The sequence below is a fragment of the Aspergillus nidulans genome, chromosome V, assembly GCF_000011425.1.
Source record: "Aspergillus nidulans FGSC A4 chromosome V".
NCBI classification, from domain to species: domain Eukaryota; kingdom Fungi; phylum Ascomycota; class Eurotiomycetes; order Eurotiales; family Aspergillaceae; genus Aspergillus; species Aspergillus nidulans.
The window spans coordinates 2,633,876-2,657,404 of record NC_066261.1 but is presented as its reverse complement, the minus strand read 5'-3'; the positions used below and the strand labels follow the sequence as shown (position 1 = coordinate 2,657,404).

At 50.3% G+C, this 23,529-nt stretch overlaps 7 protein-coding genes across 7 annotated transcripts, besides 1 other annotated feature; 5 read left to right on the top strand and 2 right to left on the bottom strand.

Annotated features, from left to right (window-relative positions):
• Window positions 1-23,529: part of a sequence feature (contig 1.94 1501..523724(-1)) that runs on past both edges of the window.
• Window positions 1,920-3,919, top strand: ANIA_05405 (putative APSES transcription factor Xbp1; the record flags this gene model as incomplete). Its single annotated transcript, XM_657917.1, has 4 exons — window positions 1,920-2,265; window positions 2,323-2,438; window positions 2,485-2,569; window positions 2,622-3,919. 4 exons carry the CDS (start codon window positions 1,920-1,922, stop codon window positions 3,917-3,919), a joined length of 1,845 nt encoding a protein of 614 aa, XP_663009.1.
• ANIA_05406 (DNA topoisomerase 2) lies at window positions 4,770-10,073 on the bottom strand (the record flags this gene model as incomplete). Its single annotated transcript, XM_657918.1, has 4 exons — window positions 4,770-6,560; window positions 6,621-9,593; window positions 9,648-9,935; window positions 9,996-10,073. 4 exons carry the CDS (start codon window positions 10,071-10,073, stop codon window positions 4,770-4,772), a joined length of 5,130 nt encoding a protein of 1,709 aa, XP_663010.1.
• ANIA_05407 (putative GTPase activating protein (Evi5)) lies at window positions 11,935-14,691 on the top strand (the record flags this gene model as incomplete). The annotated part of the gene is made up of 4 exons (XM_657919.1): window positions 11,935-12,288; window positions 12,338-12,948; window positions 12,994-13,350; window positions 13,395-14,691. The coding sequence occupies 4 exons, from the start codon at window positions 11,935-11,937 to the stop codon at window positions 14,689-14,691; spliced, it is 2,619 nt and encodes an 872-aa protein (XP_663011.1).
• ANIA_05408 (uncharacterized protein) lies at window positions 16,264-16,778 on the top strand (the record flags this gene model as incomplete). The annotated part of the gene is made up of 2 exons (XM_657920.1): window positions 16,264-16,459; window positions 16,534-16,778. The coding sequence occupies 2 exons, from the start codon at window positions 16,264-16,266 to the stop codon at window positions 16,776-16,778; spliced, it is 441 nt and encodes a 146-aa protein (XP_663012.1).
• Window positions 17,529-18,955, bottom strand: ANIA_05409 (NAD-dependent epimerase/dehydratase family protein; the record flags this gene model as incomplete). Its single annotated transcript, XM_657921.1, has 2 exons — window positions 17,529-18,594; window positions 18,774-18,955. 2 exons carry the CDS (start codon window positions 18,953-18,955, stop codon window positions 17,529-17,531), a joined length of 1,248 nt encoding a protein of 415 aa, XP_663013.1.
• ANIA_05410 (uncharacterized protein) lies at window positions 20,737-21,351 on the top strand (the record flags this gene model as incomplete). Its single annotated transcript, XM_657922.1, has 1 exon — window positions 20,737-21,351. One exon carries the CDS (start codon window positions 20,737-20,739, stop codon window positions 21,349-21,351), a length of 615 nt encoding a protein of 204 aa, XP_663014.1.
• Window positions 22,422-23,220, top strand: ANIA_05411 (putative cyanamide hydratase; the record flags this gene model as incomplete). Its single annotated transcript, XM_657923.1, has 2 exons — window positions 22,422-22,641; window positions 22,706-23,220. 2 exons carry the CDS (start codon window positions 22,422-22,424, stop codon window positions 23,218-23,220), a joined length of 735 nt encoding a protein of 244 aa, XP_663015.1.

The following is a 23,529-nucleotide window of genomic DNA, read 5'->3' as shown; positions in this document are numbered from 1 at the left end:
ACAACAGTCTATCGGAGTTGAGCAACATGGTCAACGCGGGTGTGACGCCTGAACGAGTGAGGCTTGACCCTCCCATCCATACGCAGATGTCGCCTGACAATAGCAAGGGGAGCTCATGATAAATTCTATGCCCTATGGGCTGTGTCGTGGATGTAACGGACTGCCGTCTGGGTGGCTGAGTGCGTGAACTCCTAGTCTGTCTCTTAAGAGTCACTCTCAAAGTCGGGAACAGTCGCTAATGAGCAAGCACCTAAAACCCTGTCAGAATCATGGCGTTTTCGCCTTTTTGGGATTTGCTTTTTGGCCATTTGCCTTGCCATAGTTCCACTCCAACCCACGCCGCTGTCTTACGAGGCGCTCCTGGAACTTCCCTGCCCACAGCGATGACCGAGGCGGGCCCGCTGTTGGTGGTTACAACCGCAGCTTCCCGTAATACAAGAAGAAAGGCGGCATGCAGCTTTCCGCGGTCTCAGGCCTCTCCCATACCTTTCTCGCTCATCAGCGCCGTCATGGCCCGTTTGTTTATTGGCCGATAGTCTGTGAGGACTAATCTTCCGGTTGCTCCAGCGGCTCCTCCCAGCTGATAGTCGAGTTCGTTAACAGCACAAGACTTTCAATGTTGACCCCATCTTCAGGCAATATCTCTGTATTTCATGACTCGGGAACGGGAGAGACGAGAGACCATGCATGTCTATGTCTGAAGGCGAGTGATGCGCTGCAATACATGCCTCTGGTCCTATTATTAGCTCTCAAAGGACAGCACCTAATATTCTCACGTACAGACCACGCATGCCAGACCGCTGTCTTCTCTCTGTTTGCGAGGGAGTGAGTATCTGGTTCAGAAGGCCGTAAGCCTGGTTTCAATTTACGGTCGGGTCTGCAGGACCTCCACATGGTTGCAGGAGTCCCTGAAACGTGATCTACCATGTCTTCTCTCGCTGGGCCTGCGTCAGCCTAGTCTTGGGTAGCTGCAGACAACGAGTGAAACAGCTGAAGCCTCGACAAGTTGCATGCCATGAGCGGCTTTTCTGGTTCTCAAGCTAGTGACAAAACAGACGTACCCTTGAGGATAGGTTCGTCTGGCACTGCCGTTGAATGAGCGCTAAATGGAGAACGTTGCAAAACAGGGTACCCAGGTACGCCCATGGGAGTACCTACTATACTCAAACTGGGGTTGAAGTATGGCAGATCGCCCAGCACCCTTTGACCCGTTCTTGATGTGTGCCTCGTGATGCCTTCCTGGGACTAAGAACCGGTGAGGTTATTTCATGCCGGACGCTTCCCCATCCAAGACATCTGTCAACTCTGGGTGTCTAGAATTGGTATTTGACTCACGACCTAGGTTCACCGCTGCTCCTCGAAGAGACGGACGACTTCACGCCCTGCATTTCCATATCCCAATCGGTCAAACAGAGAGGAGGGGAAGCCATCTGGACAGCTTTTGACCAGATGCCGTCACCTATCCACTCGTGGAAAGCCTTTCACTCAACAAACCTATCAACAAAAGGGAGATCACCTCTCATCATTGATGCCCCCTCCCTTCCTTCTCTACTTTCACTCTTTCTTCCTCTCATGCCAGTTCCATGGTCGCCTAGCTATCTGTCGGCTTCAAACACGCTCGTGCATCGCTGCCAATCCTCCATAGCCCTTTTTTTGTCATCCTCATTCATTGTAACTCACCCCCTCTTGAGACCTCACCAGACCTTCTAGAATCCTTTGGTCCCTGTGTCTTAAATCAGACAAGGGCGGTCAAACCGATCAGAGTTTCTGAATCCGCAAGGCAGATAAATCAGGCCTCTGTCTTGCCTTCCGAGCATTGCGGCCTTCTCTGGCGCTCTATTATTCGCAGACGGGCAACCTCACCGACATAGCAGCAAGACGCTTTTATCTGTGACGGTGGAGAAGTTCTCGCGTATAAAATGGCTTCTATACAGTTTCTCCTCAATCCTCTTCCCAGCCTTCCTAGCTCGGATCGCTGTCCTCTTCCCACTCCTTCGCCGACAATCTCCTCAAGCACTGCCATGCTACGTTCTCCTCGTCAGAAGAAGCAGAAGATGGCCAAAGATGCCCCGATCTTCCAGCGCGGAAAACCCAGAGGCGAGGTGCGCTATCCTCCTTACGAAGACCGAGACGGCAAGTTTTCTTGTCAACATCAGGACTTCCGTATCCATCCTCTTGGAAATATTGCCGACTATCCAAGACATATTCCATATAACAGCGACAAGAAATCATTTCAGGAAAGGACAGGGCGAGAAAGCTTTGAGGGTAAGCCTGCGAGCAAGATTCTGGAAAGTTCTTGAAATAATAGCTAACCTTCCTCAGTCTTTCAGTACACGTTCCAGCTTCCGGGAGAAGAAAAACAGTGGACAGTAATGTGGGACTATAATATTGGCCTTGTTCGAACGACACATCTTTTCAAATGCAATGACTATTCAAAGGTATGTCATACCCCTTCATTAGTCAAACAATACCTGACAAGACTAGACAACTCCAGCAAAGATGCTAAACCAGAACCCCGGGCTTCGTGATATTTGTCACAGCATCACAGGGGGCGCCCTTGCGGCACAAGGTAATAATTATCGCTCGCCAAGCACTTTGATAATCCTAACGCGTCCTCTTAGGGTACTGGATGCCCTACGAAGCCGCCAAAGCCATAGCAGCAACCTTCTGCTGGAAGATCCGCTTCGCACTCACTCCGCTCTTCGGCGACAACTTCCCAGACCTCTGCATTCACCCTGACGACCGCGCTCGATTCGGTCGGATGGTCATCGATCCAGGCATCGTCCGAATCGCGACTGAAAAAGCAAACCTCTACCGTATGCTCGAGCTCCGGTGCTCAACTACGAACTCGCTCAGGGCAGACTACGTCCTGCGTCCTAGCTCTGCCCCAGACATAGACAGGACGGATCCAAACCTGGAAAGGGACAGAGTAGCCCTGGGCCGGCACATCCTCCCAAAATCTCACCGCCACCATCACCACCGCAGCAAAACGTCTCCGTCAACTAATACGTCCTTGGTCGGATACGGCTCCTCACCTGAGGTGGAGTACTACAGCTGCGGCACAGAACCATACTGCGTTTCTCCCGAGAGTCCGATTCGGAGCTCATTTACGCCAGTGAACACGCCTCGCAGCACGGATATCTATCCTTCCTCTTCATCCACAAACTTCCTCCGTTCACCACATGAACTTCTCGCTTCGCTTTCCTCGTCTGCCTCAATTGCAAGGGCACGAATAGAAAGGGCCTCAAAAATATCAGGAGCAAGAGTGATCCCCAGTTCCGTGCCATCTAACGTCACCTCTATCACAACGAAAGGAAGAGACAATACCGGCCACAGTGCCCTAATGGAAGAGAGCGACATCGACGCAGATGCCGAGACAGACTCTGGACATGAACACGATCTGGACTTCGAGCTCAGCTCGTCTGACGAATCATCTACCTCGTCAACTGTGTCCTCAAGCACAAGCAGCGCCAGCTTAGGCTTTGCTGCTAACAGTCGCAATCGCCCATACCGTGATGACGACGAACCCCACCGAGACACAGACGAAGAGATGGTTGACTACCGTGCACCAAAGAGAATAGCAACAGCTGGAGCTAGAGATCGGAGATGGGGACGGGGAAGGAGAGTCATTCATCAAGAGCATAGTGATATCGAGACCTCTCGACGAGCACGAAAACACGCACAGAGATCATCAAACGCCAGACTCGTGTGCGAGATGACAGCCGCCCATGCCCTTATAAGTCTCTTGCATGACGCGACGGGCAGTGACGTTGATGTCGACACCCACAATAGACTCGAATGTGGGCGTAGCCCCGACGGCGGCGTCAAGAACAACCTCAAGGGTTCTTACTTTGGTATCAGGCTCAACCACAATCCTTCTACTGAGTCGGGACAAAAGCGACGTCGGGCGTCAGCTTGATTTTGGTCTCCCCTTACCCTACGTACCCACTTCGCCGAACATTCGGTTTTACATGAACTGCATACACCTCGTTTTTCCCCCTTCTCATTATTACTCTGCCTAGGTTACTGTATGGCATCAGACACCAAGCTACTACTCTACCTCGAACAACTTCACATGCATTCTAAGCTCCTTATTCCTGACCTTCCATATTCATTGGTTTCTCATGCATACTATTCTCTGTTCTATCTTCCGTGCCCCCACGAGGAAACGAATCGTACAGTTGGAATATTATAGACTGCTTGGAGTTTGAGATTCAGATTTATTGTACATGCAGGGCACCTACCCATCCGTGGATAGCTGCTCTTGCTCTTGATTTCATTCCATTTCTTTTGCTTTGGGTAGATATGGTTTGTTCACTTCATTAGTCTGTGATTATAGTGTTGTCTGAATATGATGGTACCTATCTCAGTTCAATCACTTCAAGTATGTACTAATAGTAGCGGTGGCGGTGGTCGTCGCCGCCGTAGGTTACAGATTAGAAACGCCTTTGTACTACGTTGTAGTTAATTTGGGCAGAGCAGTTGAATGCCTACTGTCGTGTAACTTGTGTAAAGCAAGTGAAGCTTCGGCTCGAACGCGACATGGCGTGCAATCATTAGTCCACCCACATCGACTACACATTTACCTAGAGGTTCCATGGTGGATCGCGTTTAGTACGGTCGAGATAATATAAACATTGAATTCCCTAAACCTGTAAACTTGGTAAATACCGAAAAGGTAACAGAATAAAGACAGAGTGAAGCACAAGAGTGAGAACGATCAACGTCCTGAGAAATCTCAATCGACTAAAATGCAAGGGAAACCACGCTTAGTCCGACAGGTCAAACGAATCATCCTGATTATCCGCTCCGTCTTCACTGTCGTCATCCTCAATTACGTAACTCTTCTTCGTGGTTGTGCGTCGCGACGGTCGACTAGCTGTGCTGCGCGGAGGAGCAGGAGCCTCATCTCTAATACCGACCGGAGAGTCAAGGATGTCATTAGCCATGGCATCAATATCATCCTCTGAGTCGTCCATCAGTGTCTTCTTCTTGGATGCTGTAGAGGCCCCCTTTGCTTGCTTCGACGCATATGCCTTGGCTGCTGGCGACAGGGTCGTCTGTTTGAGGGAAGAAGCGGTGGCCGTGGCATCCTTCTTTGGACGGCCGCGGCCTTTACCTGTGCCTGCCTTTGGAGCTGGCGCAGCCTTGGCCTTTGGAGCAGCCTTAGTCTTAGCGGGCTTGATGGGCTTGTCCTCTTCGTCGTCCAAGTCGATACTCTCTGACGCCTTCACGTCTTTAGGCTTAACCTGAAGGGAACGGCGTGGGGAGTTTTGAGGGATGAGCTTGCTGTAGTCGGTTTCGTCCGCATCAAAGTCGTTATCAAACTTGGAAGTCTTCGAATTAGTAGGCAGGCCCGTGCTGCTACCAGGTCGCGAGAGTTCCGAGAAGAGTTGTCGCGAGTCCGTGGCAGATCCACCAGCTGCGCCACCAATGCCCTTAACCATCTTGCTGACATCGCCAAGCAAATCATCGCCGTTGTCACTGTCCGAGTCATCCAATGTGTACTTGGGTGCAGCCTTGCGGCCAGCACGAGGGGGGGCGGTCTTGGCGGCTTCAGCTTTGGCGATTTCCATAAATTCGTCATCATCAAGACCGTCGCTGTCGTCATCCTTAGGCTTTGGTTTGGCTGGTCGGCCCCTCTTCGTTACTGGCTTTACCTTGGGCTCGTCCTCATCTTTGTCTTCATCTTTCAGCTTCGCTGCCGCCTTGGGGGCTGCCTTAGGAGGGCCACGACTCTTTTTGGGCGCGACTTCAACTTCAGAGGCTTCCATATCGAGATCGCCGTCCTCATCCTTTAATTGTGGGGATGCTTTCACAGGGCCCCTGCTCTTCTTCGGCATGACTTCTTCAATGCCAAAACCAAAATCTGAGTCGCTATCTGAGTCGTTGGCGGCGGGCTCTGGTTTCGGTGTCTTCTTCAAAAAGCTCATGATTCCGCCTGCCGGCTCGGTCTTGTTTGCCGCTGCTTTTTTCTTGGACTTTGAAACAACAAAATCGTCATCCGAATCATCGCCCGCAGCCTTGCGCTTCTTTCCGCCGACAGCACGGGCTGCCGTCGCAAGCTTCGTAGAGACTCGGCGGCCCTTCTTCTGTTGGCCACGACGGCGGCGGTCTGTTTCAGACAGCTGGAATCGCCACTCATTGATGAACTCATCGAGGTCGCGCAGCCAGATATCTTCACTTGACAACTTAATCAATTCGTCAATCTCGTGCTCCTTCTCGCCAATCTGGCGGCGCAACTTTTCTACTCGCTCCTGAGTCAAGGACCAAATGGCCATTCCCAAGAGATAATCGAAGGCATGAGCAAGGTCCTGCGTATCGTCCTGAGCTTCAGTGTCCTCGTCTTCCGACGCTTCAATAACCTTCTCGGTTTCACCAGCCTTAGCGGCGTCGGCAGTTTTGTTGAATCTCTTAAAGCCCAAGCTGTCCAACTCCTTGACAAGGACACTCTTCTTCTTCTTAGAAACAACCAAATCTCCGTCGATGATCATCTGGACAAATCGTGCCTGATTGGTCAGCTTCTCGAGTTCAATCTGGAGTTGGTCGAGTTGGTGTTGCTGAGTAAGATGTTAGCATTGGCACTTCTGTACGAGGAAAGGCGAACAGGATGTACTAACTTTGCGTTTTCCATAGAACTTTAGCCGAAGCCTATAGAACTCCTCCAGGATAGCCTCGACGTTAGGGTATTTGGTCATCTGACCTTCGGCATTGAAGGCAACCAGGTTTGTAGTTGCGATTGTCTTGGAGAGCTTGAATTTTTCCTCCAAGAACTCCTGCGTCAGAGGCTCCTTCACATTCTTCTCGTCCAACTGAAGAACGAGGTGAACGTCAGAATTGGTGTTGTAGTCCTTGTAGTCCTTAATCAGAGAGGGCGCCTTGTCGGCCTTGATCATTTCTTCAAGCTTATTGATAAAGTCCTGCGTCCATGTCCGAATTGGAAGTTCCGTAACTTCCAGCTCCTTGTCCGAGACTTGCTTAATGAGTCCACTGAACTTGTATTTGTCGGGTCCCAGCTGAGTGACTTCACCTTTGAAGCCCTTGAACCAGGGTTGCATTGGCTTTATTTCTTCGCCCCTTATCATCCGCTTCAGGTTATCGACGATGTCCTCTGGATTGTAGTTTGGGATCGAAGTGCTCCAACCTGTGCCGATACCGTCTGCGCCGTTGATGAGAATCATTGGGACGACGGGGACATATACCCATGGCTCAATTTCTTTACCATCATCCTCTAAGTATTTGAGAATGGGGTCGTCGTGCGGGTGAAATATTTTGCGGGCGAATGGAGAAAGTCGAGTGTGAATATAACGGGCACTGGAGGCATCAGCACCACCTTTCAGACGACTACCGAAGTTACCGCTGGGCTCCAGGGTATTAACGTTATTCGATCCGACAAAGTCTTGTGCCAACCCAATGATGGTCTGATGCATGGAGGCATCACCGTGATGGTACGCAGTCAAACTGAAAACTTGACCAGTAAGGTCAAGCACCTTCACATCCTTTTTGATGTTACGCTTCATAACCGTGTACATGACTTTTCGTTGACCAGGTTTCATGCCATCAACCATCGATGGAATCGATCGCAAGTTATCAGCCATACTGAACTGGATCAGCTCATTATTGATAAAATCAGTGTAACTGATTTTGGCCACGGAGTGGTCCATGAACGTGTCGGGATTGTATTGGCGGAGCCATTCTTTGCGTTCCTCGACTTTCTTCTTAGAAAAGGCAAGCTCAATCAGTTCATGCTCTTTGTCTTGCATGACATGGAACTCCTTCAGGTGTCGGTCGAGATCACGGAAGTACTCCTGGGCCTCCTCGGTACTGCTGGTACCCAGACCCTTGTAGTACTTGTGCTCCCATCCGCGCTCGTGACCATGCTTTTCCTTCCAAGCATTGTACTCCTGGATAGTGAAGAATGAGTGTTGCTTCGTCGGGTCTTTGATGTCGCCTTTCCAGACTTTGACGATGGGCGTAATGAACTCGATCAAAAACTCAGGAATCTTCAGCAAACTCGGAAATTGAGCTTCAAGAAAGTTGATGAGCAAGCCCTTGATGTGGCTACCATCATGATCCTGATCAGTCATGATCATCAAATGACCGTAGCGAAGCCCTTTAGTATCTGTGTATTCTTTCTTGTGCTGTAAACCCATGAAGTTCTTAATGCTTTGAATTTCTTCGTTCTTGGAGATTTGATCGAAGGAGGCATCTCGCACATTAAGCATCTTTCCACGGAGCGGATAGACACCAAAAAGATCTGCACCGACCACAGCACGGCCTGCCATAGCCAGACCCTTTGCAGACTCCCCTTCCGTCAAAATGAGGGTACATTTGTAGCCATCCTTGGTACCTGCCCGGTTTGCGTCGGTCAATTTTGGGTTATTCATGCGACTTCGCCGACCGCCGTCAGACTTCTTAAGCATCAAGTCGGCCTTGTGATCAGCAAACCTCTTGAGGGAATCCAGAACACCGGAGTTGGCCACTTTCTTAAGGAAAGACTCGTCAAGAATTGGCTTGCTTCCGAACTGAGTCTGCTTCGTCGTCAACTGCTCCTTCGTTTGTGAGCTAAAAGCCGGGTTGACAATCTTGGCATTGACAAAAAGGAAGCAGTAATTCCGAATCTGCGCTGGCTTCAGGATTGAACCTGTCCCCTTCTTATTCTTTTTGAGGGATTCAGACAGTTTACCGGCAATCTGGTCTGCAATGTAGTTTACGTGGGTGCCTCCGGATGTTGTGGCGATAGAGTTGACGAAGGAGACCTGTTTGAAAGAGCCATCAGACACGGCAAATCCTATTTCCCAGTAAGGATGAGGAGAGCAAGTGATGATTGGATCGCTTTTGGAGTCGTCATCACCGCGCTCTCGACGGATGGCTTTCGTGTACATTTCCATGTACTTTTTGAAATTTCGGACGGGCAAACGGGTTCCATTTAGCTTGACTGTCACGCCCGTGGTACCAGCCAGGTCGTAGACTCGTCGCTTGATAAGCGCCTCAAAATCGTCATCGATGCCATCCATGCCAAACCTGGGAAAGTCGGCCTTGAATGTTACCCTTGTGAAGTCGGATCCCTTAGCAGCGGTGATCTTAGGTTTGCCCACAGTTTGCATATTGTCTGTCCAAGTCTGGAGGTATCGTTTCTTCTGTTTCGAATCCTGAGTTTCGACTGTGAACTCGGTAGAAAAGACGTTACAAAGCTTAGCACCGAAACCGTTTCGACCCCCAGTGATCTTCTCCTTGGCATCATCGTAGTTGGAGGACGTCAAAAGATTACCGAAAATCAACTGAGGGATGTACATTCCGTGCTCTTCGTGCATTTCCACCGGAATGCCTTTACCGTTGTTCCAAACACTGATTTCATTGGTCTCCCGGCTGTAAGTTACTCTAATCTCGTCCATGTTATCGTCATTCTGCTTGTTATCGGCCGCGTTGACAACAATTTCGTCGAAGATTTTGTATAAACCGGGAACGTAGGAGACTTCCCGAAACTCCATCCCGTCAATCTCGGAATTGTACACCCACATTTCCTGTGTGGTCCGCTCAACTGAGCCGATATAAGAGTCTGGGCGGATTGTGATATGTTCACGGAGATTCAACTAGGTAGAACCGTCAGTGCACGGCTCCTTAGGGCCTTCAGCACGACTCCTTACCTTTTGGTATTTGCTAGACGCTTTTACTTCCTCGGATGCATCCACATCGTCAATTGGGATCGATTCATTTTCGACATCGGCGAGCGGTTTGAAGCCGCTCTTCTTTGTCGCAGCTGCAGGGACCTTCTTCGGTGGTGTCTGCGAGAGCACGGAGTCCACGTCTAGGGGGTCATCAGGATCCGACATCTCGTCTTCGCTGTCGGCCTTGGCCTTCTTCTTCGGCTTGACAGCTGCTTTCTTTGCTGGCGCTTTTTTGGGGGCTGCTTTCTTCGCGGCCTTCTTGGGCTTCTAGTAGTCAATCGCAATCAGCAAAAATCATTGCGGAGCATTGAGGACATTTATGCGTACGGGAGCTTCGTCGGTCATGAAATCGGAGCTGCCGTCATCGGAGAAGACGGAGCCCATCAAAGAGTCGTCGTCGCTCATTGTGGCTCAAGGGCGTAAATACGCAGGAGCCTTACGGTAAAATCAGATGCAGGGTAACCGGATAACAGGAGGGCAATGAGTGACAAGAGGAAACAAAGGCAAATTGGAGACAAAAGAGGTCGCGTCCCACGCGAGGACTCCTTTGACGAGGAGGGAATAAAGAGCGAGAAAACCACAACGCCTCCTCCACGGTCTCGATGAATGTTGTGCTGACGGTTTGTTGGCGACGCGCAAAGTTGAAACCTGCGCCCGAAGGCCTCACAAGTAGTGGATGGTTTCTGCCCGGATCATAAGTTACCCCGCTCCGCACCCGAAATGGGAAAACTCATAACAGACCATCCCAAAAGGGTAGGCGCGACCAAAACACGCAAGCGGGGTTCTGCTATTCTTAGCACTCTTAACTGTTATCCTTAACGCGCGAGATCTTGGAAGCTGATGGGGCGCGTGATGAGCATTAGCTGAAGCAATGCCACCTTGATTTCTCAATACAAAGGGGCTGGCTCGAGTAGCAGGGACAGTGGTCGCATTGTAACTGTGCGATCTCTGGGGCAACAAAGAGCCATCTCAACTGAGCATTTGCTCAGTTCGAGCAGTCGCAGTCAACAAAGCTGGCTCAATCTACGCGGCAATTGTGTTCTATTTCTGCCCTTGAATTAGTGAGCTCTCTCAAGTAAGTTTCAAATATCGGGTGAGTTCCTATCAGTAATGGGCGGAGTTGTTGTGGGAAATATATATAATTGTGCTTGAAGTATTTATTAGTTACTCCCAGCTCCTTCAAATACAGACTGACTACAATCTGCCCTATATATACGGTAACATGTATATGGTACTACTTTTCCGCAGCTGCGGAAGATGCTAGTGTCTAGCGTTATACTGCATAACTACTCTGAGTACACCACTTGATAGAAAATTATCGTGACCTACTACTGCTGCCAGTTTTGATTAGTTAAACATCTGGGGGGGCTTTGTTTCAAAATGTCGGTATGCAGCGGTATGTCGGAGTGTAATCTATTTCATGAGAGCCAATCAACGAGTCCCGATAAATTACATGTCCACTCATTAGACGTGCTGTGAACCCTCCATTAAGGCTCAAACGATCATGCGACGTTATATTACATTACCGCTGATTTCGAAGGGCGGATTGGAGGCCGCTAGAACCCTTCTCCTAAGTAGACTCGGTACCTCGCCCCTGGAGCGAGGTCTGTCAGTATCCTTTTTACGTCATGACATATGCACTTTCAAGAAGACATGGTTTCCTCGTGTATCGTGAGTTCGAAGGCGGTTCCTGAGGGGCTCCAGTGTCCCAGACACCCAGTTTCAGGTTCCATGGTTGTACTGTTGTGTTCTGTGCGGAGATCAGGAGAGTCTATTGGAGCTCACGATTCTGCCCTCTTCTACATGGCCAACACCAAATAGGAAGCAACACTACGGAACATCCCTTAATATACTCTCCTTAGACATAGAATAATAGACTGAGTCTCAGCACACGCTAGTATTGTCGCTCTGATAATAATTTGACGATCGCCAGGGCGAGACCTGGTGGAGTCCCAATCAGGACAACGCCCCCTGAGTGTGAAGCCCACTTAGAGCACCAGACTAACCACCACTTAAGTTAACTAACCTTACCATACTGCTTTCAACTCGCGCCGTCTCTTCCTCGTTTCTCCTTCTTCAACTTCGAATTGAGTCACCACTCGCCTCTACGCCCACGAGCGATGCCGCTGTTTGTCGTCCAATTCCCACCGGCAGCTTCTCGACCTGATCGCGACTTCCGAATTTGACCCCTCCAACCCTCGTGTTTCACCCCTCGATTTGATCGACGAGGCTCATTGAACCCTTGGTTGAGAGAAGACTAGCGACAATGGAACGTTCCGAGCAGACCCCGTCACGCCCTAGTTCAGAATCGGTCCGTACGGCTCACCAAACAGATTCGATGGTAACCGTGCCTCTGTCGTCGAATTCAGAAGACACTCAACCCGACTGGCGGACCCTTGAGATTCCTCAGACCCCTGTGCACGCTACGACACATTCCGACGATGAGATCAGCCCAAAAACCACACCCACCTCTGCGAAACCGGATTTAGGATCGGAACTCGCTCGGGCGCGTATCAGCGAAGAAACTGACCGGCCGGATGGGCTCGAAGGTGATGCAGTGGACTGGGAAGAGCTGGAGAAAACAGAGGAGCAGGAGCCTCGGATGGAGGCATCTGATGAGGTATGTCTGGAGAAAATGGCATGGGGAGGGATAGAATTGACATTCATAGACAACTGCCCTGTTGTTAGCTCGCCTGGAGCAAGAGAACAATGCCCTGGTTACGAACCCGAAATCTGGTCTTGCCAGGGTTGCCGCACAGCAGGCACAACAGCGTCCGTCTCGATCGCAATCCCTGCATCAGATCAAGCGCTTGATCGACGAGGACCCTCGATCCTCTCTCCGGATTTCACAACTCCCACCTCCGCCCATGACGGAACTTGAATTCTGGGCCGCGCTCGTTGCAGACTATCCGCAAACAGTGCAGCGACTTCCGACGTTGACGTCGAATAAGATTAGAGGCGGAGTTCCCCCTCCTTTGCGTGGTGTCGTCTGGCCGAGCTTGTCGGGCGCAAGGGATCCTTCGCTATTAACCGAGTACCAGAAGCTATGCGGCGAGACTAGCCCGTATGAGGGATTGATTGGGAAGGATATTGGCCGTAGCTTCCCCAATGTTGAGATGTTTCGCGATCCAAACGGCGAAGGACAACGAATGCTTGGCCGTGTGCTCAAATGCTTCAGTCTTTATGACACGAAGATAGGTTACTGCCAAGGCTTGGGCTTTGTGGTTGGGCCATTGTTGATGCACATGACGGATGCAGAAGCATTCTGCGTGCTTGTGCGGTAAGTTGACCTGCATCGTCGAACGAATCACGCTAATAGTTGCAGGCTTATGGACCATTATGATTTGCGGACCTGCTATCTCCCTGACCTGTCAGGTCTGCACCTCCGCGTGTACCAATTCCAGAATCTCCTCTCCCGCCTTCGACCCGCCCTCTTCGAACACCTAGAGACACTGGGTGTTGAGCCTGTCTATGTCTCGCAGTGGTTCCTGTCGTTCTTTGCTGTCTCCTGCCCTATGCCGATGCTCCTTCGGATCTACGATGTCATCTTCTTGGAAGGCGCCTGCGAGACTTTGATGCGCGTCGCGCTTTCGCTAATGAAGCGCAACGAAAAAAAGATCATGGGCTGTTCAGAGTTTGAAGATGTCATGCAACTGCTGCTTTCTAGAAGTCTCTGGGATACGTAAGTATTGTCCTAAAATACACGACTCTCACTGACCAGTATAGCTACGCTTTTGACGCCGACGATTTCGTTAACGACTTTGTCTCTCTAACCACTCTTGTCACCAAAGAAAGCCTTCAGGCACTGGAGGCCAGTTACAACCAGTCCCAAGGGGTTCCTACTGGTATCTCCTTTCCCCAGATGCAGGCCGCAGCTTCTCGATTCCTTGGCCGGTTCTGGGCCGGCTCTGGCCCTCACACGTCCGTCAAATCACTCAATCTCAACCCCAATAACAATCTTCGGCGGTCAACCTCCAAGCAAAGTATGGCCTCCACGCTTAACTCGGTCGAGTCGACGTCGGACGCCAGCACAGCGCCAACTGAACTATCAGTTGAGGCTCAGAAACCACGAGCAAAATCCGCTATGTCTCATAACAAGGACCGCGATCTTCACAGCCAGATTGAAGACCTCTTGATGGCACTCAGCGACCTACAACGTCAACAAGCAGACCTTTCGCGCGAACTACAACGTGAGCGCGAGGAGCGCGAGGAAGACCAAGCACTCGCCCGATCAATGCTCGAATTTATCAAAGAAAACAACGCAGACGCTGCGCCATCAGAACTCCTCAGCAAAGCAGAAGAAAAGCTCGCAACGGTAGATTCAACCAGGCGGACATCTATCGACCAAACCAAGCATCAACTGCGTGACGACCTCGAGCGATGGAAGAACATGTACTCCGTTGAAGCTGGCCGATGTCTCGACCTCACCCGGCGCATCGATGAACAGGAACAGGAAGCGGCCTCGCTCCGCGAACAACTCCGCGAAGCACGCGGCCGTATCCAAGACGGGTATCGCGATCGTCAGCGGCTAGAGCGCACCGTACGTGAGCTCCGCTCCATCAAAACCAAAACGCCTGATACCCCCCCAGAGTCATACGGCTCGCCGACAAGCGATCACGGTGAAAGCTTCTGCTCGGGTGGACTCCGCGAACTCAAACTTGCTCGGTCCGCTTCACAAAAGAGCATTCAACCCGCCACTTTCAATAAACGGAGTAGCAGCCTTGGCCTGCAAAACGTTCTATCCACAGAAAACAACAAACCGCCAGGTGACGAGGCGCTGCTCTTAGAGCTAGTAAATGCAAAGACAGCAGAGGCCGTCGCTAAACAGGAACTGGAAGAGGTTAAGGCGAAGCTGGACTCATTACGGAAAATGATGGGAGGACAGGGGCGTGGTTTGACACGATCCTCAACAACAGAAAACCGGAATTCGCTGCTTGGAGTACCGCCGAATCCGGGTCTTTCAAAGACCTACACCGAGGCCCCAACGACATCAGGCGGTTTCTTTAGCGGTTGGGGGAGATAGTCCGATCTAAATTTTGTTGCATAGATGCGTACGACACTGTACAAGTACATAGATTCACGGCTCATTGAATTCGACCTAGTTGGTCTGCAGTAGTTTTAACTGCGTTCTTCTCCTGGCTCTAGGCTGATGTACATCAAATCCGCTTGGGCTGTGGCAGATCAATCCGTGCAAGCACAATTATCAGCTTCCTGCAGTAGAATCAACACCTCATGCCCTTCACATCTCTGCCCGCGACAGGGGCGTTGATATCTGAACATCTTCCACTTTGGAACACCCCACTCAAGCAGGACCTCAACCACTTTCTCAACCCTGCTTAGTTCTGCTGAAGATTGCCCCTCTTCAGTCGACATCGCGAGCACGAGACAGCGGGGATTGGCCTCGGTTATCCCTGCGGTCCATTCACCCGTCCATGTACTTGGGTAGAGCGTAAATCATTGCTTAGTGCAAAGATGAGAACTACCCAATCGGCGTTTGTGGCAAATAGTTGGAGGTTGAGAGGCCAAAATATAAAAAAAATAAAGATGCATCATCCGTGAATCGAACACGGGCCTCATCGATGGCAACGATGAATTCTACCACTAGACCAATGATGCTACTTGTTGAAGGTACTTAACTTATCTTGACTATTCACTTAATATTCACAAACTCTCCACTTTGAAATTACTTCGAACCGTTGAGCCTGCCATGTCATGACTCGCAGTCCTCAGATGTCTAGTTTTTTTAATTAAGTGGTTTTTGGACGCCATTCGGCTTAAAAGTATCACTATGGTATTTTTAATTACGCTTGATTAGGCGCTACGATTCCGATTGAGGTAGATGCCTCGAGATAGATACTCTAAGCGCTTTGCCAGTTACACCTTTCTGGTATTTAGCCAAACTTGGTATCACTTGCCAGCCAAGAAGCCTCTGCTTCAGGTGATACCGTGTAAGAGTGGCGCTATATATTTTAAGCGGCCCGTCGAGTATTCCCTATCAAAGGCCCTGTAGGTAGACTGAAGTAGGCCAATTTCACGAGTGCTAAGGCCAGGAGCAACGTCTCTGGCTCTGAAGCCAGGAATATAGTACATACTATAATCAGGCAGCAAAGTAAATGCACATATAATTATGAATCTATGAATTAGCGCCCGTAGTTTGTTTCCTTGCCTGATTCTGTGGCTGATTCTGTGGCTGATTAGGCGCTAGGGTTAGTTGTCGTAACATTCCTACCTGTCATTTCACTGCATACCATCCATGCATATACTCAGCCTCTCCAGCATGCCTTGAAATCTCTAGTACGGGCGGACTTCAATCCAGAGCCACTACCTAGTACTCAGTTCTGGCGGTTCTCATTTAACCAATCGAGCCCCAAGCGCAATGCTTCCAAATGGCGGCGCGGTCCAGCCTTGCCGCTGCAGTGTTGCAGGATGTTGCTTGAGGCACACACAGTGTCAGCCTGCGGTTCAGAAAAAGCATATAAACCCACTGCAAGCCGAGTTCAGTATTCTCCAACGCCGTTAATTATCAAGGGCTCGCGCCATCTCATTTTCAGACTATCTCCAGTATTCGAACTACACTCGAGGAACCATTATCACCATGACCTCTCAGGACGGCGCTCTCCGACTTCAGTATCACTTCGACCTCCCCTTCCTCAACCCGGCCCTCCTGAGCGGGGCCCTCCTCGCCCCTGGCGTGAGCACTCGCGAAGGGAACAAAGCGTTCGGTCTGCTCGGCGGCACAGCGTTACAGCTGTATTTGCAGGTAGAAGGGCTCAAGCGGGAGATGAACGTGGGTATGTCACTCCTTTGTGACCCCTCTGATCCTCGTAGAAGATATTCTAGCTAATCAAGGGCGACCTGCGAGCAGAGCAAATCTCGCAGGCGATGTCGCAAGTCGCTGGAAAGAGGAACCTCGCGCAGCGCGGTTTCGATCTGGGCATTGACAAGTGGATACGCAATAATCCGTCGCAGGGTAGCTATATCTCGGATAAGCTGATGGCGACGACCATGGAGGCGATTGTGGGCGCTTACTTCGAAGACCAGGGGAGGACATTTGCAGCGTTGGAGAAGATCGTCCGTGTGCTGGGCTTGGGGTGGCCGGAGAGGGAGTAGGGTATTATAAGTGCCATATATGGGAATAGTGCCTGGGCGTCGAGTGATTCGGGGATAGAAGAGACAATTCAACTACGGCAGAAGATGAACAAAGAAGATGATTATTAGCGAGGAATTGGAAATGATTTTCTATAGCCCAACTTACCCTCTATGTCTGGCTGTAGACATAAGGACCATGTCCGTCCATTCCTCTGAAAGCGCAACTGACCATAGAACCGCACCCTCCATCAAAACCTCCATGCCTCCCAATATCCTTCACTATATCTCTATCCTCGTCCACAGTTAACCCTTCTACCACTCCTGTCCACCTCTCACAAGTCTTACTACCCATGGCTGGGCGAGTAGCCAATGGAAATGACGGGAGGCAGGGGTAACTTAAAGGTGTCATGTAGTGGGCGTTGTCTGAGACTCAAGTAAGCTGTATGTTCACTCCATAGCATGCACAGGAAGTTTGCATTATCAGGCACAAAGCTGACCTGAGTCGGTAAGTAGGTAAAGCTGAGACGCTCCACGGCTGAGATGAGCAGGAAGTAATCTAAGGGTACAGAACACCTTCAGAGAGTAATACCTATGTAGTGCCACTGCTCTTTTGTCCACGATATTGTTTATTGTTGTATTGAGCCTTGACCTCTGGAATCTTGTTTGTTAGCCATGCACAGGATTTGCTACACTAGCCCATTATGAGGACATTAGGTTAAGATAAACTACGAAAACATGCAAATCACCCACTCCGTAGACCCAGCTCCTCAGTCATTTATGTTGTCTCGGTAACATCTTCTCCCTTTTGACCATCTTCGCAATATTCTCATGTCCAGTTTCAACAGCCGCTTCGTATGCCCGTCTATACAACCCGACCGTGTCACTAAAGAGCGGTCTCATATCCCTCCACCCTGTAATTTCTCTGATCTTATTCGATCCAGTCCACTGCGGGAAATCAATCAGCATCGGCGGCCATGCTTTGCCTACAGGCCCTACATCTTCAGAGTTAACATATTCTACTCCGGCTAGATCATACTCAGCGACCAGCGCCCGCGCGATCTGATTGACGGTCTCATATTCCCGCCCAGATATATTGAAGATCCCCCCCTCGATTTCTGCCCGGCGCGGATGCGCGGCGAGTGCGACGTACGCATCGCCGCAGTCGTCAACATGGAGCGCATGGCAGATGGAGGCTGGTGAGACGGGAATCTGCAGAGGGAGACTCTGTTTCTTAGCCAGTACCGCCACTTCAAAGAAGCCGCGGTAATAGCTTGCTGAGCGGCCGTAGACATTTGTGGGCCGGACGAGAACGGGAGCGAAAGCATCGCTATTCTTGAAGATCTCTAGCGACATATTCGCGCGCTTGGATACGGGGTCAGGCGGGTTGAGCGGGCTCTCTTCGGTATGTGGTTTGAGATCCCGGTCTCCATGATAGTGCGGACCGATACCGTAATCCTTGCATCCTGAGGAAACGATAACGAGCGGACGGACGCCGTGTCGTCCGCTGGCAAGAGAGAGTGTTCGTAAGAGCTGGATTGTGTTCTTGTGGTGGGTGATGTAGTCGTCCAGGTTTTCTGTGGTCGAGACAATTGCATCAAGGGTCTTTGGCAGCTGGTGCAAGATGGCACTGTGCGAGTCAATGTCGTCAATCTGGCCAAGCACAGGCAGTATCTCCTCCAGCTGTAAGGATCGTACTGCGGACTCGGAACGCACGAGGCCATATGTGATCCAGCCGGCGCGGGAGAAGGCGCGGGCGACGGCGTTGCCGATGTAGCCGTTTGCACCGGTGACGAGAACAGTAGAGGGCATGGTAGATGAATGGATCATAGAGCAGAATCTTGGATGTGATATAAGGTTGATAAATAGCAGACTAGACCCAGATCAACTATTTAACTAATAGTTAAATGGTTCGGATTGATTACAAATTGTTGATCATCGCTCGGACACTTTTTCATTCTAATCCCAGAACCCTACGTCACCGTGATGACTTCTTATTAGGTGTGAACTCCCACTCACCTATTATAGCCCCAGAGGCTGCTGCCGCCGTTGCCGAAGCGCGAGTGCAGCTCTTCCGGGAAGGGTTGTTGACAAGCAGTAGAACGTTGGCTGATGGTAGACAGGGACCGAGTTCTGTCATCTCTCACAGCCATAGCCAGGCGACTGGCAGTCTGTGTGGTTGGATAGGAGCAATGATACATGAGCTCACAGTCACCAAGTCAAACAATATCACGCGATTGGCAGCAAAGTGAAAGACTGGACCACCACTGCTGCCCAGATACTCCGAAAGCTCTCAATACAATATCCCTCCTGCAACCAAGATGCAGCGCTCATTAATCACACTGTCCGGGCAGTTGAACGGCTTAGCAGGCATCTACAGAGGTGGGTTATTCTGATCTGGATTCAGATGTCTAATAGATTTAATGGATTAGTTGGTGGAACGACTGAGCTTCCATTACTCACAGAACATGGGGATAGATATCCTACCAAGAGGATGATAAAGCATTGCTTCGCATAGCTTGTTTCGAACGGCCATTCCAGCGGTGTTGTTGATAACCCTAACCAAGGCTAGTTTGAGTGGTGTATCATTAAATGCCACCCTATCTTAATGTAGTATGTTGATGGGCCTCGATACTCTAGTAACCCACAACGCTAGGGATCTACTCGAAGAATCGGGAGATAGAAATGAATCTTCATCATGAGACGGGGAATAAAAGCAGGACTCCAGCACTTGAGGCAATCATTCATCCTCAGTAGCAGCAGAGAACCTAGCGTAACGACGACGTTACGCCTGCTTGAAGTGGCTGGTGCCCTTCACTGGCGCTATTGTCGTGAATAGTGAGGAGATAAGATCAAAACGCGGTATTGGAAGGCCTCTTGTGCCACTCCAAAACAGCTCTTTATCCAGGAATCGACACCGAAACCCTCCAATTCCTCTGTGGCGCCTTCAAATCAGTCTAGAGGATTGAGTCCATTATAGACAACGTGCCCCTTCTGGTGCAACGCGAGGTCTGACTGACAACCGGTCCGTTTTCCGGCTCATGTCTCTAATTGTTCTAGGGTCTGGCAATGCCCCTTTTATATCACATTCCTAAGTAGATCTGCTGCGATTGCCTATTGACTAGGCTGATCAAATGCGAATCGTGCTAGGTTAGATTCCCGACGGTACCATGAATCGACAGCAAGCCTCTTATAGGATTGCTACTGTTCGGGCGTGGAAATGGGTTCAAGGTCTAGTATTTGATGGCTGACATGGACTGACATGGACATTAAGACGCACAATAGAACGGCCATTATCAACGACAGAGGGTTTTCAACCCAATTCCGTTCTCGCATCGCCGTCTCTTGCGGCCCACTAACTTGAGTGCCTAAGCCTCTAGCTTCAGTCCTGATCCACAAATACCTTGAACTGTGGAGAGCTAGCCTTGCCCTCGAGGCAGAAACCCTTCCCATTTGCCAGGCCCCCTTCAAGGCTTGAGGGCTTCCAGGACTTCCGGAGCCTTTTGTACAGAAGTTATGCCTAACCCCGCCAACTTCGATCACATGTCTTGCTGCCCGTGCAGCCTTGAGACACTGGAATAGATTAAATAGTGCATCGCTAGCCAAGGGGACCAGCCAATCGACAGCCAGTTTGTGGAAAATTCAAACGCTGAGCGACCTGGGCTCGCTTGTTAGTAGCCCCTTTGAGGAAGGTCAGGAACTGGGCAGCGCTAAGAGCCGCACTAAATATCAATAACAAGGCCAACTGGTTGGCCACGTTCCAGAAGAGTCATACTTGGCTCAGGCTAATCAAGCAATCTCCGTTCTAACCGGCCTGCATTCTTTGAAGCCACTAAACAGTAAGCCGGAGTATCATAGGGTGGAATCAGTCACAATTAATCATAAGAATGGCCCCATTCCCGTCCCAGTGCCTCTCATCTTCTTCTCTCAAGATTCCCAGACGCAAATAGCAAAGACTTCTCAGACACTCTGGAACTTCAAGATGCGTACCCCTTTCCCATACCTCACTCTAGCCCTGGCGGCGCTCGCGGCAGCCGAGTCCACAACGACAGTCGGGCTGTTCGGCTCTTCAGACGAGTCTGACTCTGACATTGCAATCCCATCCTACACCTCCGTCGCCGGCTCCGTCGTCTCTATCAATGCTCTAGAAACGGTCTACGCCGTTTCCTGTCTCTCCGGCGCAAAAACAGAATCCTGCTCGATCAAGGACCCCTGGACTATCACGCAGGGAATATCTACCCTCCGGCTTAGCGCCGAGTACACCGCGTTCGAATGGCAACCGCCTGTCACAGCGACATTCGATTACGACTGCTCCTTCCAGTCGTATAGCGAGAGTGCCAGCTGCACGTTTAGCGTGTATTACTCGGGGAGTTCGGATGGACTCGAGACGAGCAGTTCCTACAGCACTCACACGTCGATTGCCTCAGACAAAGTCGAGTACTACGCTCTTGAGGTTACCGGGGGCTTGGACAAGTTTGATAAGCCCGAGGCCACGGAGACGCCTGGCGCTGCTGCGGCTGGCGTTCTTGCTGGGCCTGTGCAGGCGATTATTACTGCAGCGCCAATGCTGGCGGCGGGAGTTGCTGCTGTTCTCTGAAGCTATTATTATTTATGCTTTGTTGTAGGCGGCTTGAGATTCTACAGCAAATCTCATGGCATGGCTGCCACACCTCAAGGGACGTGTAAACAGGCAGGTATTGCCCTTCCGGTGGTTTGCAGGTGGTCTTGCGCAAGCCGGCACCCTTATGTTCATAGAACGGCCGACTTATCTCTTGTCACATAATTTCGAATCAGCTTAATGGATTTTCCGATACCCGGTCTTCGAATGATATGTGTTCTTGTCAGACCATGACCACCGAAGCTAGAGTCGAATTCGTACCGCAAGCTTGCGCTCTACGTAAACATATGGTTTTATCCAGTCTGCAGGTTAGCTGTGTTGGACATAAGGACCCGAGATGACGGCACTTGTAGACAGCGATGATCAGACAGCGACGATCATGATCCGACCGGCCTGATCAGTAACTTGAGCTAGGCTAGTAGAGCCAGCTACTGCTCTGTGGCTCCGTGGCTAACGCGCAAGATCTAGTGAGGATGTACAACTCCACAGATGGAATATCTCCATATTGGTTGGTGTCCTGTTCTCTGGAACTGTCTTCTATGGCATCACATCCATTCACAACTCCAAATAGCGAACAATTGCACAAGTGACGGTTTTGGACTTGTTGACTATGCTTCAAACTCCGCTTCAACTTGGGGTTAACTTGGAGGACGTCTGTTCTAGGGTTTAAGACATGCATGTCGGCCCTGCCAAGCCTTTGTATCCACGAGACAGCTCGACTTCCAAGGTGGCTTTCCAAGTCTCAGTTTTGTAGTCCCTTTTTGGCTTGCTGTCCAATGATGTGAAACCACAAAGTAGATGATGCGCCATACAGATATGAACCAATCACTCTATCTGTTTGGCAGTAATGCCATTGGTTGACACTACTTGCCTCCCGGGCCCACCAAGATTAACTTCCTATTATAGAATGGCCGATGCGTATCCAAGTCGTGACATAGGTCATGATGAATCACCACGATACGTATTTAGGCTCGCCCTTCTCTCAGTTACAAGTCTGCCTAGAGTAAAACAAGACATTTCTCTTCGTCCGTATAACGCCCAGGTCTACCATGTGCCATCCCGACATCGCAGCCAATGGCTGGACTGCCGTCCCTGTTGACGCAGGCGCAATTTTCACCAAGCAGCCCTTGGTCGAGGACGCAAAGGCTGTCTCACTAGAAGAGCTCCGATTCCCAGCTGAAGACCTGGTCGTCAGCAAAACAGTCGAGTACGCCAAAGCCGTGCTTGACCCTGAGACCTTCAACCACTCTATGAGGGTCTACTACTTTGGTAAGCGAGCCGGAAGCCCGGTTCAGTTCTCGATTTGCTCTACCCATACTTACCAACCGTGAAGGAATGGCCATAGCGAAGCAGCAATTTCCCTCTCAATCCGCTGACCTGAACCCGGCAACCTGGGCACTTACCTGCTTGCTGCACGACATTGGCACAGCCAAAGAGAACCTCACCGCGACGCGCATGTCATTTGATCTCTACGGCGGCATCAAGGCGCTGCAGGTTCTCAAAGACCACGGCGCAGCCATCGACCAGGCCGAAGCAGCCGCTGAGGCGATCATCCGGCACCAGGACATGGGCGTTGACGGGACGATTACGTTCCTGGGCCAGCTGATCCAGCTGGCCACGCTGTATGACAATGTTGGCGCTCACCCGCGGGTGAAGGGGTACGAGAAGCTGATCCACCCGACGTTCCGGCGCGAGGTTAATGAGGCGCATCCAAGAATAGGATGGTGTGGGTTCTTTTCAGGCATTATTCGGAAGGAGGAGGAGATCAAGCCATGGTGCCATTCGACGCATATTGTTGATTTTGATAAGCAGATTGAGGGAAATGCACTCATGAAGCAATGGGAGTAGAATAAATGATACGAATTAGGCTTTTTCTTTCTTTTTTTTTTTTTTTTTATACATTATTTTTATCTTATTTGACCTATTTACCCCACCATTTACATTCCCCCATTTATTTATTTATTTATTTATGTTTAAAATTTATTTATTTTATTTTCTTATGCCTATTTTCCTTCCTTTTGATATATTATTTTCTTGGTAAATGTGTATCCATTAGAATCTAGGCAATTATAGGCCAATAGGGGGAGCGAGTCCTCATTTGAACATTACAATTGTTCAGCCCTCAAAATGTGTACTTCTGTCAGCATATATTTAGCC